This window comes from Pan paniscus, chromosome 22 (assembly GCF_029289425.2).
Source record: "Pan paniscus chromosome 22, NHGRI_mPanPan1-v2.0_pri, whole genome shotgun sequence".
NCBI classification, from domain to species: Eukaryota; Metazoa; Chordata; class Mammalia; order Primates; family Hominidae; genus Pan; species Pan paniscus.
Genome location: NC_073271.2, coordinates 9728534 through 9744236, shown reverse-complemented (window position 1 = coordinate 9744236; position 15703 = coordinate 9728534). Strand labels below are relative to the sequence as shown.

At 35.7% G+C, this 15703-nt stretch overlaps 1 protein-coding gene and 1 non-coding gene across 2 annotated transcripts; both read right to left on the bottom strand.

Moving 5' to 3' along the window:
• Positions 1-372: 372 nt before the first annotated feature.
• LOC117981727 (putative ankyrin repeat domain-containing protein 30B-like) lies at positions 373-12610 on the bottom strand. The gene is made up of 6 exons (XM_055105355.2): positions 12582-12610; positions 10028-10142; positions 9692-9865; positions 7369-7474; positions 3617-3682; positions 373-923 (listed from the first exon to the last, which is right to left on the bottom strand). Exons 1-6 carry the CDS (start codon positions 12608-12610, stop codon positions 826-828), a joined length of 588 nt encoding a protein of 195 aa, XP_054961330.1. The 3' UTR covers positions 373-825.
• Positions 4954-5060, bottom strand: LOC112437619 (U6 spliceosomal RNA). The gene has a single exon (XR_003026185.3). It is a non-coding gene; the product is annotated as a U6 spliceosomal RNA (small nuclear RNA).
• Positions 12611-15703: the final 3093 nt, after the last annotated feature.

The following is a 15703-nucleotide window of genomic DNA, read 5'->3' as shown; positions in this document are numbered from 1 at the left end:
GGTCTGTGCACAGTTACCTGGTCGCCACGGTATGTGAAGATCCTTTCCCCAAAGTTGCTGGCCTGTTTCTTTCCACGTTGCTGAGAGCCCAGGTTTATTAATCGCACCAGTTGAGTCTTGATTCCTTACCTTTATGGCCACTGCAATGAGGCAGCGGGGTGCGCCTCCTCAAGGGAGAGGACTGGACCCTCCCCCAGAGGAGAATGGGAATGCTGGGTGGGCCCTCAAATTTGTGGAAAATAATTTTTGGTGCCACAAAGAACCGTCAGCACTCCAGCAACAAGTTTTTACAGCAAGGCAAATTTACTTCTATGGAAGAGTGGTCTTGCAGATGGAGCAAAGGCAAGATCACATTGGACAAGGGAAGGGAAAGTGTTCTTATTTCTAACGCAGCTAGTCCCTACTGTTGTGTCTTTTCCCTATTGGATAGGGTTGGACTGCACACTCTAAGCCAATTCAGATTGGCTATTTCAAAGAGGGCAGGGGTATGAGCTGGAGTGGCAGGGTGAGTAGTTTCAGCGGGAAAGACAGTTACAGAGCAGATGTCTAAGGATGACTAAGGACAGAGCAGGTTACTAAGAATGACTAAAGACAAAGCAGGTGTTAGAGGCTAGAAGGGGGTTGTTTAATGAAACTAGGGGCAAGGAGGCATAACGAACGAGGAAGTTAAACTTTAAAACGGAGAACAAAGAACAGAGAAGCTGAACATACTGATATATTTGTTCTTTGATGAGGAACTCAGAACTCATTGTACTTAATCTTCCCCCTCTTGAATTTTAAAGGATGTTTACAGGCTAAAATCTTTGAAGAAGAATTCACTGTATCCTATTCGTCAGGTATTCTTTCCACCAAGCTTTCAGCCGTGTCAGGTGTTCTTTCCGCCAAGGGTGCAGCCTCATCAGGTGTTCCTTCACATGTTCCTTCTGCCAAACACACAGTCTGGTTAAATTTTCCTTCTGCTAAATATCATCCTTCTGACTCTTTACCTGGAAAACTTCTACTCATTCAGCTTGCTTTCCTTAAATACTACCAAACTTTTGTTTTCTCCTTTTTTTTTTTTGAGACAAGAGCCTCACTCTGTTGCCCAGGATGGAGTGCAGTGGCACGATCTCAGCAGCTCACTGCAACCTCCGCCTCCTGGGTTCATGAAATTCTCCTACCTCAGCCTCCCATGTAGCTGGGATTACATATGCATGCCACCCAGGCCCAGCTAATTTTTTGTATTTAGTAGAGATGGGATTTCACCATGTTAGTCAGGGTGGTCCCAAACTCCTGTGCTGAAGCAATCCGCCCGCTTTGGCCTTCCAAAGTGCTAAGATTACAGGAGTGAGTCACCGCTCCTGGACACTACCAAACTTTTTAAAGCTTTAATTCTTCACGTTGGATATAAAATGTCTGACACATACTGAATATGGTAATGACATAAGTGATAATTATAAGCTCCCAAAGGGGTTCTGGCACAGAGTAAGCACTAAATAAAGTAGTAAATAATAAAAAAGATGATAATAACAAGAAAAATGCTTAGTACCTTAATAAAGTAGTAAATAATAAAAAATGACAATGATAATAACAAGAAAGATGCTTAGTACCTTAAAGATACCTGACAGTTATTTGTTAAGTGGACAAGTGGATAAACAAATAGAAAACATAGTTAGGAAATTCTGTTGGAAAAATGAAGAAATTCAATAGAGACAGCTCTATTGTATTATGAGCACCTTAAAGACCCAGACTATGTGTATTCCATGTTGGTCTCCTGCAACTTGCAAAATCTAACTTATAGAAGTCCTTTGATAAATATGTAATAAATTAAAGATGTGTTCATACAGTTCATATTGTACAATGTATTGTGTCATATTTAGGTATCACAGTAGCACTTTTGTTATTGTGAAAATTTTTTCCACTTTTATTATAATTCGTTGAGCCTAGAGTTGAGCTAGTTGTATATTTATAATGATAATATTTTGGCTAGTAGGAACAGAGTAACTTGTTGTAACAAAATTACTATTAACACACTAATTATCCAGCAGATAGAACAACACATCTTGTTCTAATGAAGTAAATATATCTTATTTGGTTTCAACTTAGAGGGAATGAAGTTGATAATAGTGAGACCTTGTTGGTACAAGACTATGTAACATAACCTGTGCTTCTCAACAAAGAATTGCTTTTCTGACTTCTGCACTCAGTAGGTATCTTTGAAAAATAATCTCCTATTGGTACTGATGCACCCTTGCTAAGTTATGTTAATTCTTATTGACATTCATTTATGGTGCAAGAAAAGTATTATTGAGTTCCAAATTCTAAAGATAGTTACTTTTTTAGTGACGCAAGTCACTATGCCACACAGTTGATCTTTGAATAAGGGTTCTCACTCTAGGAGCCCACTAATAGACAGATTTTTCTTTTCCTTTGCCACTGCAAGATACTAAGACAAATCTCGCCTCTGCCTCCTCCTTATCAGCCTACTCAACATAAAGGCAATGAGAATGAAGTCCTTTATGTATAATAATTCACTTCCATCTAATAAATAGTGAATATATTTCTTCCTCTTTATAACAGTTTCTTTTCTCCAGCTCACTTTATTCTAAGAATACAGTATATAGTACATATAAAATAGAAACTATGGGTTAATTGACTGCTTATGCTTTCACCTTTTTTCAGGCTCCAGGTCAACAGTAGAATGTTGTAGAGTTTTGGAAGAGTCAAAAGAAACAGATTTTCCTATAAAGCAGATTTTCAGCTGCATGGGGGGATCAGCACCCTCACTCTCATGTTGCTCAATACTCAACTGTAATTAATTCTAATTTTCTAAATGCAAATCATTTATTGTAAAAATTAAATAAAGCCCAGAAGTTCAAGACCAGCCTGGGCAACATAAGGAGACCATGTCTCTACAATAAAGAAACAAACAAATAAACATTTTATATGTTTATATTTAATAAACAAATTATTTATTTGTTTATTTAACAAATAAACATTTTATATGTTTGTTTATGTTTAATAAACAAATATTTGTTTATTTAACAGTTTAATTGTGTTCCTTTATAGGTTATAATATTCAAATGTTGCAGTTTTCTGTTATTAATTCCTACTTTTCATTATTAGAAGTTCTATTATTTGTGGCTTGTAATTCAAGGCACCTAAGCTATTTTATAATTTGTAATAAAATTTATTTATAAATATATTAATTCATTAAATTGGATAAGCTGATAATCCCCTATTACTGAGCTCATCAATCACACCAAGGATTATACATTTTATAACAAGCATAAATTTTTATGACAGTTGAGGAAACATACAATAGATAAGCTTAAAAATTGTTTTACTTATTTATACAAAAGTATTATATAGGATATTAGGGACCACAATTAAACAAATATTTTTTCAGATAATATTTTTGAGATTATAAACTACCTACAACTAAATTCTTAATGAATTCTGAATTATAAACTAAAAAATTAAATCAAAGCTTTGTATATAAAAAAACACTTACATATAGGTCTATATGTAGACATATGCTACTTACACATTGCTTTTCTAATAGCTCTTTTGTGATTAACACTCCTATAATCTTATGGTAGCACCACCAAGAGTAGTTTACTATCAGAGGTCTTACCTGGATTACTATTTCGAGAATTTTTAGATATCTTTTGTTTATATTCCAAAAGTTGTTGATGAATGCCATGTATAAAAATGAAATAAATAAAATCACTATTTTAACATTGATATAAAAAAACATTTACCAAATTTATTACATTCTTAGAGTATTTCAGACAATATTAGAGCTAACATCAGAACATTACTTTTTCCATAGACTTAAGTTTGTAAGCTCTATGAACTTTTTAAGCTTCTAATTAAAGAAGAAAGTAAGATAAAACACTCATGGAGTGAGGGCAGTATAACTCAGTAAATTAACTAAAGTTAGCTTGACATATGGAAAATGTCCTTAACTCGGAATAAGTCCTAGCACGGCTACCAACAGGTATTTTTTCTTGAACAAGTTGCTTCTCTTAGAGTCAATGTCTTCTAAAAATGAGGATTTTAGGGCCTTATTTCACTAGGTTATTATAAAGATTTAACAAGATAACATTTTTAAAATGCTTAAAATAAAAAATGAAGCAAAAAAATTATTTGTTCTTGAGCCTTATTGCTGAAACAATTTTAAATTCCCAATAAAACCCAATATATTGGCCTGGTGCAGTGGCTCATGCTTGTGAGGCAAGCACTTTTGGATGCTGAGACAGGAGGATTGCTTAAATCCAGAAGTTCAAGACCAGCCTGGGCAACATAGGGAGACCATGTGTCAACAAAAATTAAATTACAAAAAAAACAAAAACAAAAAAAATGTTTTTCTTCATAGGTTATAATATTCAAATATTGCAATTTTCTGTTATTAATTCCTACTTTTGGATATTAGATGTTCTATTCTTTGTGGCTTGTAATTCAGAGCATCTAAGCTATTTTATATTTTGTAATGAAATTTATTTATAAATAGATTAAATCATTAAATCAGATAACCTAATTATACTCTATTACTGAGCTCATCAGTCACACCAAGGGTAGAAAACTAATAGATGTCAGCATGTGGCTTGGACTACTACTACTCTTTATCTACCTCCTTAAACTCTGAACCAACAAATCTTTGTTAGAATGATGCTTAGTCACTATGTTCATTTCCAGCTGCTGTGGAAGACAAAACCCTACCTTTATTTTTTGTAAGTTCCACAAAGAAGATGCAAGTTGGTATTTTCTCATTTCTGAGATCCCTACTAACAAAATATTGCACACAAGATCCTATGTGTTACCACATCTCATTTCATAGATCACCTTACGTAAATAATTTTTTGTATGAAAATCACAATTGCAATACTGGGTGTCACCCATTTTGCTTTGACTCACACCATTTCCCTGGAGCTAGTTAGAAAGTAGTAAAGTGTCCTTTTGGGGACTGCAAGAAATATGCAACACCTTACAGATTTCTATGTCATCCTTGTGCGGGGACCATGCTGATCTTCTCAACGTTGTCTTAATTTTACTATATGTACCACTGAAGCCAGCACAAATCCTTACTTTTATACGTGAAGACTGATCAGTGATGGATGAGGCTTAGCTCTGTTAAATCTAACCAACTTACTTGAGATTTAGTGAAGTCTATTGAATGCCTTCATGGTGATGCAGCATTTGAAAATATTTTAGAAACTCGAGGTGGAGATGTAAGTAGCATGGGAGATTTTTACTTTTAGGAAAAAAGAATCACTTGAGGGGACAACCACAAGTTGGAACCCACTACAACTTGGGAAAGATGACATGGGATTTTATAGAATAAGATGAGACCTTCCACTACCTACAAAATGGTGCTACACAGGATATAAAGGGCCAGGGATATAGATCTGGTAACAAAGACAAAATGGATCTCCAATTTCTTCCTGTAACATTATTTCAACCTGACTTACAGTTTCAGACTACCACGACTAATATTGGCTAGAGAAAATAGAAAAAAGCCACTCAAAGGATAACTTACCATGAAGGTCTAGGACATGTCCAGGCTAAGATGTGGGTTTCATATCAGGTTTTGAGTGTGAGGAGAAGGGTCAATTTGCTCACTATGTGTGTGGCTAAAGCTAAAAGTTCTAGCTGCCAGAGTGGGGTGCTGGTACTTTGGAAACAATGGCTGACAATATGTACGTGAACTTTAAAAACATGTCATAACTTGGAAGTCTATACCATGAAGACTGAGGAATCAGTGTTAGTAAGGGCATCCTGGTCACAAAGGTCAATCATTACCAGACTGCAGGAGCAGTTTCAATGGCAACGATGCAGCAACAGAATCAATGGAAACAGCAAAATGAAGAGAATGGCCATTTCCCACCCCCCAATCCTTCTGACTTGTACAAAAGGAATGTCTTCCTTGGACTTAGGTTCAGATTCCTTTAAAAAATTCAAGAATGAAGGTATGGAAGACAGCCCCCTGGGGACACTATCAGGTTTTCTGCTTAAAGTGGACATTTTGAGACCCAAATAACTAATTAGAAAAACCAAAATTGTGACATTATATTTATCCCATGCATAGGGGTTATACTTCAAATCAAGTAGACAACATTAGCGTCCCTAAAGCCCTAAAATAAAGAATCCTGGAGCCATTAATCTTTCTAACTAGTCTAGCTTTTTGCCTAGTTTCTGGCTGATGAAGTGAACTAACTCACTGTCACTCAAAAACTACCTGAAACAAACTATAAAATCTCACCTAGCCTTTAAATGTAAACACTTAGAGATTAAATCCACAAGCAACAGCATAAAGTTCTGCAATCATTCCACATGTAGCTTCAGCACAGATGTCAACATTTTGCTGAAGAACCATGCCAACTATCTCTGATGATCCATGACATATGGCAAGCATGAGGGCTGTGCTAAAATAACAGAGATAACTTCATTATTAGGAACGAACCAATTTAATATGTGCCTGTCAGTATAGAATTAACCATTTACATGTATTAACAAATGTTAAGTATCTTGAGTGCTCAAGTGTTTATCCTTGTAAATCATGACGAAGGCTAAAAGGGGTGAAAAGACTCATGTCTCACTGGGATATGGCATAGTAGAATTGGCTAACATAAAGTCCACTGAGGGGCAAGAAAATATGTTCTGTTCACTAATCTAAAATAGGCAAAGTTTTAAGTGAATAATTATCTATTTCCTCCTTAGTCTGATATAATATTTTGTACTTCAAAATTAGCTAGAAGTTGGACAAGTGAGAGCAATCTGAAGACTTAAAACAATATTAGGAATAATATTGTCCTGAGTACCTGGGACTACAGGCTTGTGCCACCATGGTTGGCTAATTTTTATATTTTTCATTGAGATGGGGTTTTACCATGTTGGCTAGGCTGGTCTCAAACTCCTGGACTCAGGTGATCTACCCACTTGGCCTCCCAAAGTGCTGGGATAACAGACAACAGCTACCATGCCCAGCAAATATTGCATTTTTTAAAAGTGTATGAAAAACAGAAGTTAGAAAAATACTATAAAGGTGTTAATCATTCAATATTGAATTATAAAGTAAATTAAAAATTCATACTTCTTAAAACTAATACGGAACCTCTTTAGCTAATAGAAGATAATGCAACCAAAAACATCAGATTACAAATAAGAATCAGTCAATATAATAAAAGAAGAAAATCCTACTGTATACTGTTCTTTGTGTTGACCAGTCCAAATAATTGCTTTTCTTCCTAACTGATAATTTGTGTTGGTATTTTTCTGTATAATCTAATAATTTTAAGTAAATGTTATTAATTTAATATTTCTGACTTGAGTGTTATTACTCTAGCACACTACTCAAGTGTTTTTTAATAAAAAAACTACTATACCATTTAAACTTATCAACTGCATTTGCATTTGCATTTTTTGTCAGTAAAAATTCCACAATTTGCTCACTTCTTTTCCTTATGGCCAATAAAAGTGGTGTGTGGCCAGCCTGTAAAACAGCAAAAACAATTAATAATTCATGAAATTACATATTTCTCAGCTGAATTGAATACCTTATATAATATCCTATGAACTTAAACAATGGAAAGTAAATCAATAGCAATCCCTTCTTTCTCACTTTTCTGTGCTTTCCCATGCACTGCACCTTCTCTTGTAAACATTCAGCCTCTGCATCACCACATTAACTCTGGTTATCTCCAAAGATCATTACATTGTAATGATTTTATTGTTTCCCATGTAAACCAAGAGCTTCTTGAGGGCAGGGGCTGTATCTTTTACCTCTATATCCTTAAACCCTAAGACATAGTAGTAAATACTTTATTTTTTACTAAATTAGTAATCTAAATTATTACCTCTAGAACAGTGTTTCTTCAACTTTATTCCAAAGAATAATTACCTTACCAGAAGCACTGTACCCCGACAGATTCCACCATTATCTATGTTCAAGAAATGTTATAAAACTGTGAATTAAATGTTCATTATTCAAGAAATGAATTGAACTTTACCTAATCCTTATTTGACAGTATATTTTTGTGGCAAACATTAACATTTGACAAATTAGAATTTCAGGGATGCAGTTTTGGAAGCTTCCCCCCAAAAATGGAGGTTTCCTCTGGGTGATACAAACTCACTTGATTATCTTCTATCAATGATCCCAAGATTCCAAATGCCAATGTCAGGCACTCCTGCTCTAAATGGGTCACTAAGGAAGTGGCTCTAAATTAAAAGAGATTGGCTTCAAATAAACTTTGATTGCTTATTCTTAAATGGTCCATGGGGTTTATCCTATTACCAGACAATAGGATTTTATCTCAGCTATTAGAAATTCAGTATAAAAGGCCAGGCAAAGTGGTTCATGCCTGTAATCCCAGCACTTTGAGAGGCCAAGGTGGGCAGATCACAAGGTCAGGAGATCGAGACCATCGTGGTCAACATGGTGGAACCCCATCTCTGCTAAAAATACAAAAAATTTAGCTGGGCGTGGTGGCACATGCCTGCCTCCCAGCTACTCAGGAGGCTGAGGCAGGAGAATAGCTTGAACCAGGGAGGTAAAGATTGCAGTGAGCCGAGATCACACCACTGCACTCCAGCCTGGTGACAGAGCAAGGCTCTGTCTCAAAAAAAAAAAAAAAAGAAAAAAGAAAAAGAAAAAAAGAAAAGAAATTTAGTATAAAAGTTTATTCTCTATTATAATGATACTCCTAGGATCCGAATGCATATCTACTTCTTAAAATGCAATAATCCATTTTTATTCTGGTTTCTATTGTAACTGATACTATTTTTTGGCAAAATATCAGAAGTATGAATAAAATGGCTTATTAATGAAAGTTCTAACTCATGTATGTGGCTTAGCAAAATAGAAGCCACTAAATCACTTGAATTTTAAGGGATAATTCTGTGGAGAAAGATATAATATTTTTTTCTGCAATATGCATAACCTATTCAAATATAACCATGATTAATCTAAAAAGGCTTAAAGGCCTTCTAATAGAAGATGATTATTTATGGTTTATATGAAGAAAAATCATCATTTAAAAAATATTCTAAATTCTAGAAGACAACCCCATTATTAATGAATTAATGTAAAATATAAACTATATATTATAAACACCTATAAACTGTCTTCAATAACTTGAAATCTTTACCAAAATGTACTATGAGAGAGGAATTGATAACTGAAATATTTACAGAGGCAAAATAGGTAAGTTGAATAAGTGATGTAACTAGGTGGGCACAGTAGCAAACTGGAAACATATGCTTTATGTAAAACTAGAATGTCTTCATAGCATACCAAACAGTCATACGGGCTCAAGAGACACAAGATTCAATCCTTTAAGAGGAAATCCAGATTTCTGCATGTCTCCTAAATTTTACATGTTGACTCAATTTATGCAGGCAAATTTTACTTTCTTGTAGTTTTACACTAACTGGAAAGAAAAAAAAAACTTGGGTGGGAAAGAATATTTGAAAATGTTTTACCTTTAACAAATTTAAATATTTATCATAATGCACAGAAAAACCATACTAACAGTTCTTGTAAAAATATTAATATTTAAAGCAAAATCCTAGACAATTAAGTTTTGTCAAACTATTTTCATACAAAAATAGGAATGTTTGAGCTTCCAAATATAAAACAATTTACATATGTTAATGTTAAAACAAATGGATTTCAAATATTTTGAAAATAACATTGGTTAATGTCTACCTTGTTCTTCACTTCAATGTCTGCACCACAGGACAGCAATTTTGCCACCACTGACAAATTCTCACTGTTAACAGCATAATGGACAGCTGTGTTGCCATACACATCTACAATATTTGGATCAGCACCAGAATCTATGAGAATATTTGCACAAGCCTCCCTCTGGCATTGCAGAGCCTGTCAGTATTAAAGCAAGAAGTAAATTATAAATTATAGGAAATATAAATAAATATTCCACAGGTTTCACAAACTAGTTATATTTCAATGAGATAAATTCATTTTTATTCTATGTATTTAAACCAAATCCATCTCCTGCTGAAAGAACTGGCTACCATTTACCTTCGTCAGAGTTGTCCTGTTTTCACCATCAAGGACGTCAAGCTGGCACTTTCTATCTACCAGAAGTGTTACTACTTCTGCATGGCCATTGGCACAGGCCCAGTGTAGAGCAGTCCTACAAGAGTGAGATGCCTTTTAAGGAAAGTTTAGTCCACTGTCTCAAAACATAGAATGATTTATGTAATTGTCAACATTAAATACCATGCTCTTTCTCTGCCTTCAAAACAAATATTTAATATTCTCCTGAAGAAACTACAACATTCATTCACTGTTATTACTCACTACATTAATGAAAGAGTGGCCTATTTGAATAGAAAGAGCTTGGCCTTTGGATTCAGTTCAACTTGGGCTTGAATATTACTTTAAAGTCTTTCACCTTCTAGCTATCACTTAACCTTTCTGTGCCTCAATTTTCTCATCAATAAAGTGAAGATGAATACAGCAGTTATCTCACAGGACATCACTGTGATGCCTCATGAGAATCTGTGCGATGTATTTCGAAGAATTCCTAGCACATGTAACAGCTCAGTAATTGATAGATATTGTAATTATTTCTACTACTTAACAAAGAAAACATTTTAAGTAAAATGGTACAATTATGCCTACTTTGTGGTATGTTTTAAAGGTTAGAGATAAAACTATTTTAATAATTCTAAGATACTCTATTTCTCATATTTTAACATCTCTGACATTGAAATGCCACTTATAAGTCATTATTTGTTACAAGTATATTTTGCAGAAATTTAAATGATCTTTTATTGTTACATAAATAAGGAGGCATCACACCATTCACCGTGCCTTCCATGAAGTGTAATATGGTATATACAACAGGCTGATGGCAGTCCTAGTCATAGGATTAACACTTAAAGAAATTTTAGCTTTAAGAGTGCTATACAAAAGGAGAGTTGAAATAAAAACAAACTGTTAAAACAAAGTACTTCTTTAATATTTTTAAAACTTCAAGCCAAAGAAAACTTGGGATTCAAGTAGGTATGGCTCATTTTATTCCATGTTTAGATTTACAGAATGTATGTAAATTCATATTTAAGTTTATAGAATGCATGCAAATTAGGTATTTCCAATGATTAATATTACTATTTAAAGCTGTTATAAATTTCCAAAATCGTGGTTGGTAGTTATCTTTTACTAGTTTCTTACTTCAGAAGTGTTTTTATTTTAAAGATGAGAGGAAAAGCTTCAATTGAGATTCATTCCTAGTACTCCAACTTTAAATCTCTCACTTTTATCTTTTTTTTTTTTTTTTGAGATGGAGTCTCCCTCTGTTGCCCAGGCTGGAGTCGCAATGGTGTGATATCGGCTCACTGCAACCTCCACCTCCCAGTTTCAAGTGATTTTTCTGCCTCAGCCTCCCAAGTAACTGGGACTACAGGTGCCCACCACTGAACTTGCCTAATTTTTGTATTTTTATAGAAACAGGGTTTCACCATGTTGGCCAGGCTGCTCTTGAACTGCTGCCTTCAAGTGATCCTCCCTCCTCAGCCTCCCAAATTGCTTGCATTGCAGGTATGAGCCACCATGCCTGGCCCTTTTTATCATGTTTTGAGAGGGTACTACTTATTAAATAAGAAAAAGAAAACTGAACAGTAGAGCAATTTCAGGCAGGTCCTTCAGGAGGTATCCAGAAGGAGGGATTGTTATCATAGGAGATGTCAGCTTCATGTATGTTATTGCCCCAAGGAACTTCCATTGAGACAGAATATGAAGGTGGAAGACAATGATGTTGATGATCCTGACCCTGTATAGGCCTAAACTAATGTGCATGTTTGTGTTTGTTTTTATAAAAGAGTTAAAAAGTAACACAAAAATTAAAAATTGGAAAAAGCTTATAGACTTAGATATAAAGAAAATAATTTTTTTTAAAGTTGTACAATATGTTTATCTTTTAAGCTAAGAGTTGTGACAAAGGAGCCAAAAGGTTAAAAAATGTATATTAAATTAAAAAATTACAGTAAGCTAAAGCTATTTTATTATTGATAAAAGAAAACAATTTAAAAATAAATTTGGCATAGCTTAAGTGTACATCCAGTACTGCTAAAGTCTACAACAGTGCCCGTAATGTCCTAGGCCTTCATATTCACTCACCTCTCACTCACTTACCCAGAGCAACTTCCAGCTGTGCAAGCTCCATTCATGGTAAGTGCCCTCTACAAGTGTACCCTTTTTTTTTTTTTTTACTGCAGCTTTTCTATGATAAGATGCAAAATACCTACCACTGTGTTACAGTTGCCTGCAGTATTTAGTACAGTAACATGCTGTATAGATTTGTAACCTAGGAGCAACAGGCTACATATACTCTATCATATACTCTAGCAGAGTAGTAGGCTATCCCATCTATGTTTGTGTAAGTACACTCTGAGATATTTCCACAATAACAAAACTGCCTAAAGACATATTTCTCCAAATTTATTCCATCATCAAGTGATTCATGCCTGTATGCACACATATGCAGGGGCATGCAGAGAGGGCAATTCCTGTGTCCCAGGCACTGCTTTATGCTTGATAAATCTGTTATTCACCCTCACTACAATCTTACCAAGAGACAGGCACCATTATTTTCCCCATTTCACAAATAAATAAACTGAACACAGGTAATTTATGTAACTTGCCTAAGATCACATAACTAGAAAAGAGAGAAAAGAAATTTAAGCTGATTATAGAGCTCTTTCTATTAATGATTATGATATACTTTGTAATGTTATTTCTAGCTTTGATCTTTTTATGAAGGAAAATAAAATAGATTAACAAAATTCAAAAATCTTTAACATAAAATTATAAAAGAACTTGATTAACGTTATAAAGTGAGGGATAGTCCAGGCGAGGTGGCTCATGCCTGTAATCCCAGCACTTTGGGAGGCTGACACAGGTGGATCATGAGGTCAGGAGACTGAGACCATCCTGGCTAACATGGTGAAACTCCATCTCTACTAAACATACAAAAAATTAGCTGGGCGTGGTGGTGGGCACCTGTAGTCCCAGCTACTTGGGAGGCTGAGGCAGGAGAATTGCTTGAACCTGAGAGGCCGAAGTTGCAGTGAGCCAAAATCCCACCACTGCACTCCAGCCTGGGTGACAGAGCAAGACTCCATCTCAAAAAAAGAAAAAAAAATTAAAAAAATATTAAAATGAGGGATAAATGGGGCCGGGCATGGTGGCTGATGCCTGTAATCTCAGCACTTTGGGAGGCCGACATGGGCGGATTGCCTGAGCTCAGGAGTTTGAGACCAGCCTGGGCAACATGGCGAAACCCCGTCTCCATTAAAAATACAAATTAGCTGGGCATTGTGGTGGGTGCCTGTAATCCCAGCTACCTGAGAGGCTGAGCATGAGAATCACTTGAACCCAGGAGGGAGAGGTCTTAGTGAGTCGAGATCACGCCACTGCACTGACAAAGGAAGACTCTGTTTCAAAAAAAAAAGAAAAAGAAAGAAAGTGAGGGATAAATGAAGAGAAAGAAAAACAATCATAGAGATTCCCCTTAACTTCTACCACTAAAAGCAGACACACACACACACACTCACTATAAGAAACAAGGTCAAAAGGAAAATGTCTTTACATATGAAGCCTTCCATTTACAGCTTAACTATCCCTGGAGGCCACATCTAAGGACAACCCTTTTAAAAAGCCATGGTGTGTAAATGAATATGTATTTTGTGTATATTCAGTATATTCAAGGTAAATAGTTGTTTTTATTAAAATAACAAGGGAAAAATAGTGGACCTTTATCTCTCATGAAGAACATGACAGGATGAACTGTTTAGGTCAAATTTTAAAAGACCAGGCTGGGTGCGGTGGCTCACACCTGTAATTCCAACACTTTGGGAGGCCAAGGCAGGCAGACCACCTGAGGTTGGGAGTTTGAGACCAGCCTGACCAACATGGAGAAACCCTGTCTCTACCAAAAATACAAAATTAGCCGGGTGTGGTGGTGCATGCCTGTAATCTCAGCTACTCTGGAGGCTGAGGTAGGAGAGTGGCTTTAACCCGGGAGGTGGAGGAGGTTGCTGTGAGCTGAGATTGCACCACTGCACTCTAGCCTGGGCAACAGAGCAAGACTCCATCTCAAAAAAATAAATAAATAAAAAATAAAAAATAAAAAAATAAGAATTAGGAAGACCAATTTAATAATAAGGTAAGTTACAAAGAAAATCTGTAGGCCGGGCGCGGTTGCTCAAGCCTGTATCCCAGGACTTTTGGAGGCTGAGGTGGGCAGATCACGAGGTCAGGAGATCCATACCATCCTGTCTAACGTGGTGAAACCCCGTCTCTACTAAAAACACAAAAAATTAGCCAGATGTGGTGGTGGGTGCCTGTAGTCCCAGCTAATCAGGAGGCTGAGGCAGGAGAATGGCATGAACCCTGGAGGCAGAGCTTGCAGTGAGCCAAGACTGCACCACTGACTCCAGCCTGGGTGACAGAGCAAGATTCCAACTCAAAAAAAAAAAAAAAAAAGAAAATTTGTGAATTTGTATGCAGTTCGGTTGCCTGACCCATAAATAAACATGAATGAGTAAAATGGAAGCTCAGCTTAATAATGAGCTATTGCACAATAGGAAGAAATAAATTAGGGATGGATACAAATTGAAAGAAGGATAAATGCATGCTAACTTCTTATCTTGATCTATAAGTCTAAAAACATCTTAAAAGACCAGATGATTAAAAAAATAGTAACTTTAATTGTTAAAAATGATCATTTATTTTTCCTCAGGTGGTGGCTCAGTGTTCACTCTGAAAAATGAAAAATTGCCCATTTTTGTGAAAAAGTTCTACTGATATGTGAAGTTACCACATTTATTCATTGAATTCTCTTCCTGAGTGAATGACATAGAACCCCGATAGATAAATTAATATGTTAAAATTAAAAGATTAATAAACAACTTTTCTCTTTTAATAAAATTGTATTTTGATATATTTGAAATATTTTTATTGTAGTGAAAAATATATATAAAATAAAAAATAATGATGTTGGATAATATCATAAATGATTTCTAAGGTAGAAGGTTCTATTGTTTAGAAAAACATCTTTGAGAGTCTTTTTTCATGAGGCACTAAATTCCTTGGTATAATAGGGTACCCTAGACAAAGTAGCTTGTTTTTTTTTTTCTTTTTTTTTGAGAGTCTTGTTCTGTCACCCAGGCTGGAGTGCAGTGGCACAAATCTTGGCTCTTTGTGACCTCTGCCTCCCAGGTTCAAGTGATTATCTTGCCTCAGCCTCTTGAGTAGCTGGGATTACAGACACACGCCATCATGCCCAGCTAATTTTTGTATTTGTAGTAGAAACAGGGTTTCACCATGTTGGTCAGGAGGTTTTGAACTCCTGACCTCGTGTTCCACCCGCTTTGGCCTCCAAAAGTGCTGAGATTACAGGCATGAATCACTGCACCCGGCCACTTTTAGAATATTTAATGCTTCATAAATATGATGTAAAAAAGGGTGAGCTGTAACATTAAGTAGTAACTAAGAGGAGTGCCAAGTTACCACCAGGCAGTTAGCAAGAGGGGGCAAGGCAGCCCCAGGTGTAGAATTAATAATGTGAGAGAGACAAGAAGTTCCAAGAAAATGGTAGGGTGGGGTGGAGAAATTCCTTCTGATGGGAAAAAATGAGGAGATTCAGGATAGTGGTGGCAATATATGCATGTATATATGTGTGTGTGTATA

Bases quoted from the DNA above. Each gene is read 5' to 3' on its own strand.
- LOC117981727 (XM_055105355.2), bottom strand. From the start codon at position 12,610: ATGGGGAAAATAATGGTGCCTGTCTCTTG. The intron at 10,143-12,581 runs GTAAGATTGTAG...TCACTCTTGTAG, and splicing joins ATAATGGTGCCTGTCTCTTG to GACTGCTCTACACTGGGCCT. The intron at 3,683-7,368 runs GGTATAGTAGTT...TTTTTATACATG, and splicing joins TGCAGTTGATAAGTTTAAAT to GCATTCATCAACAACTTTTG.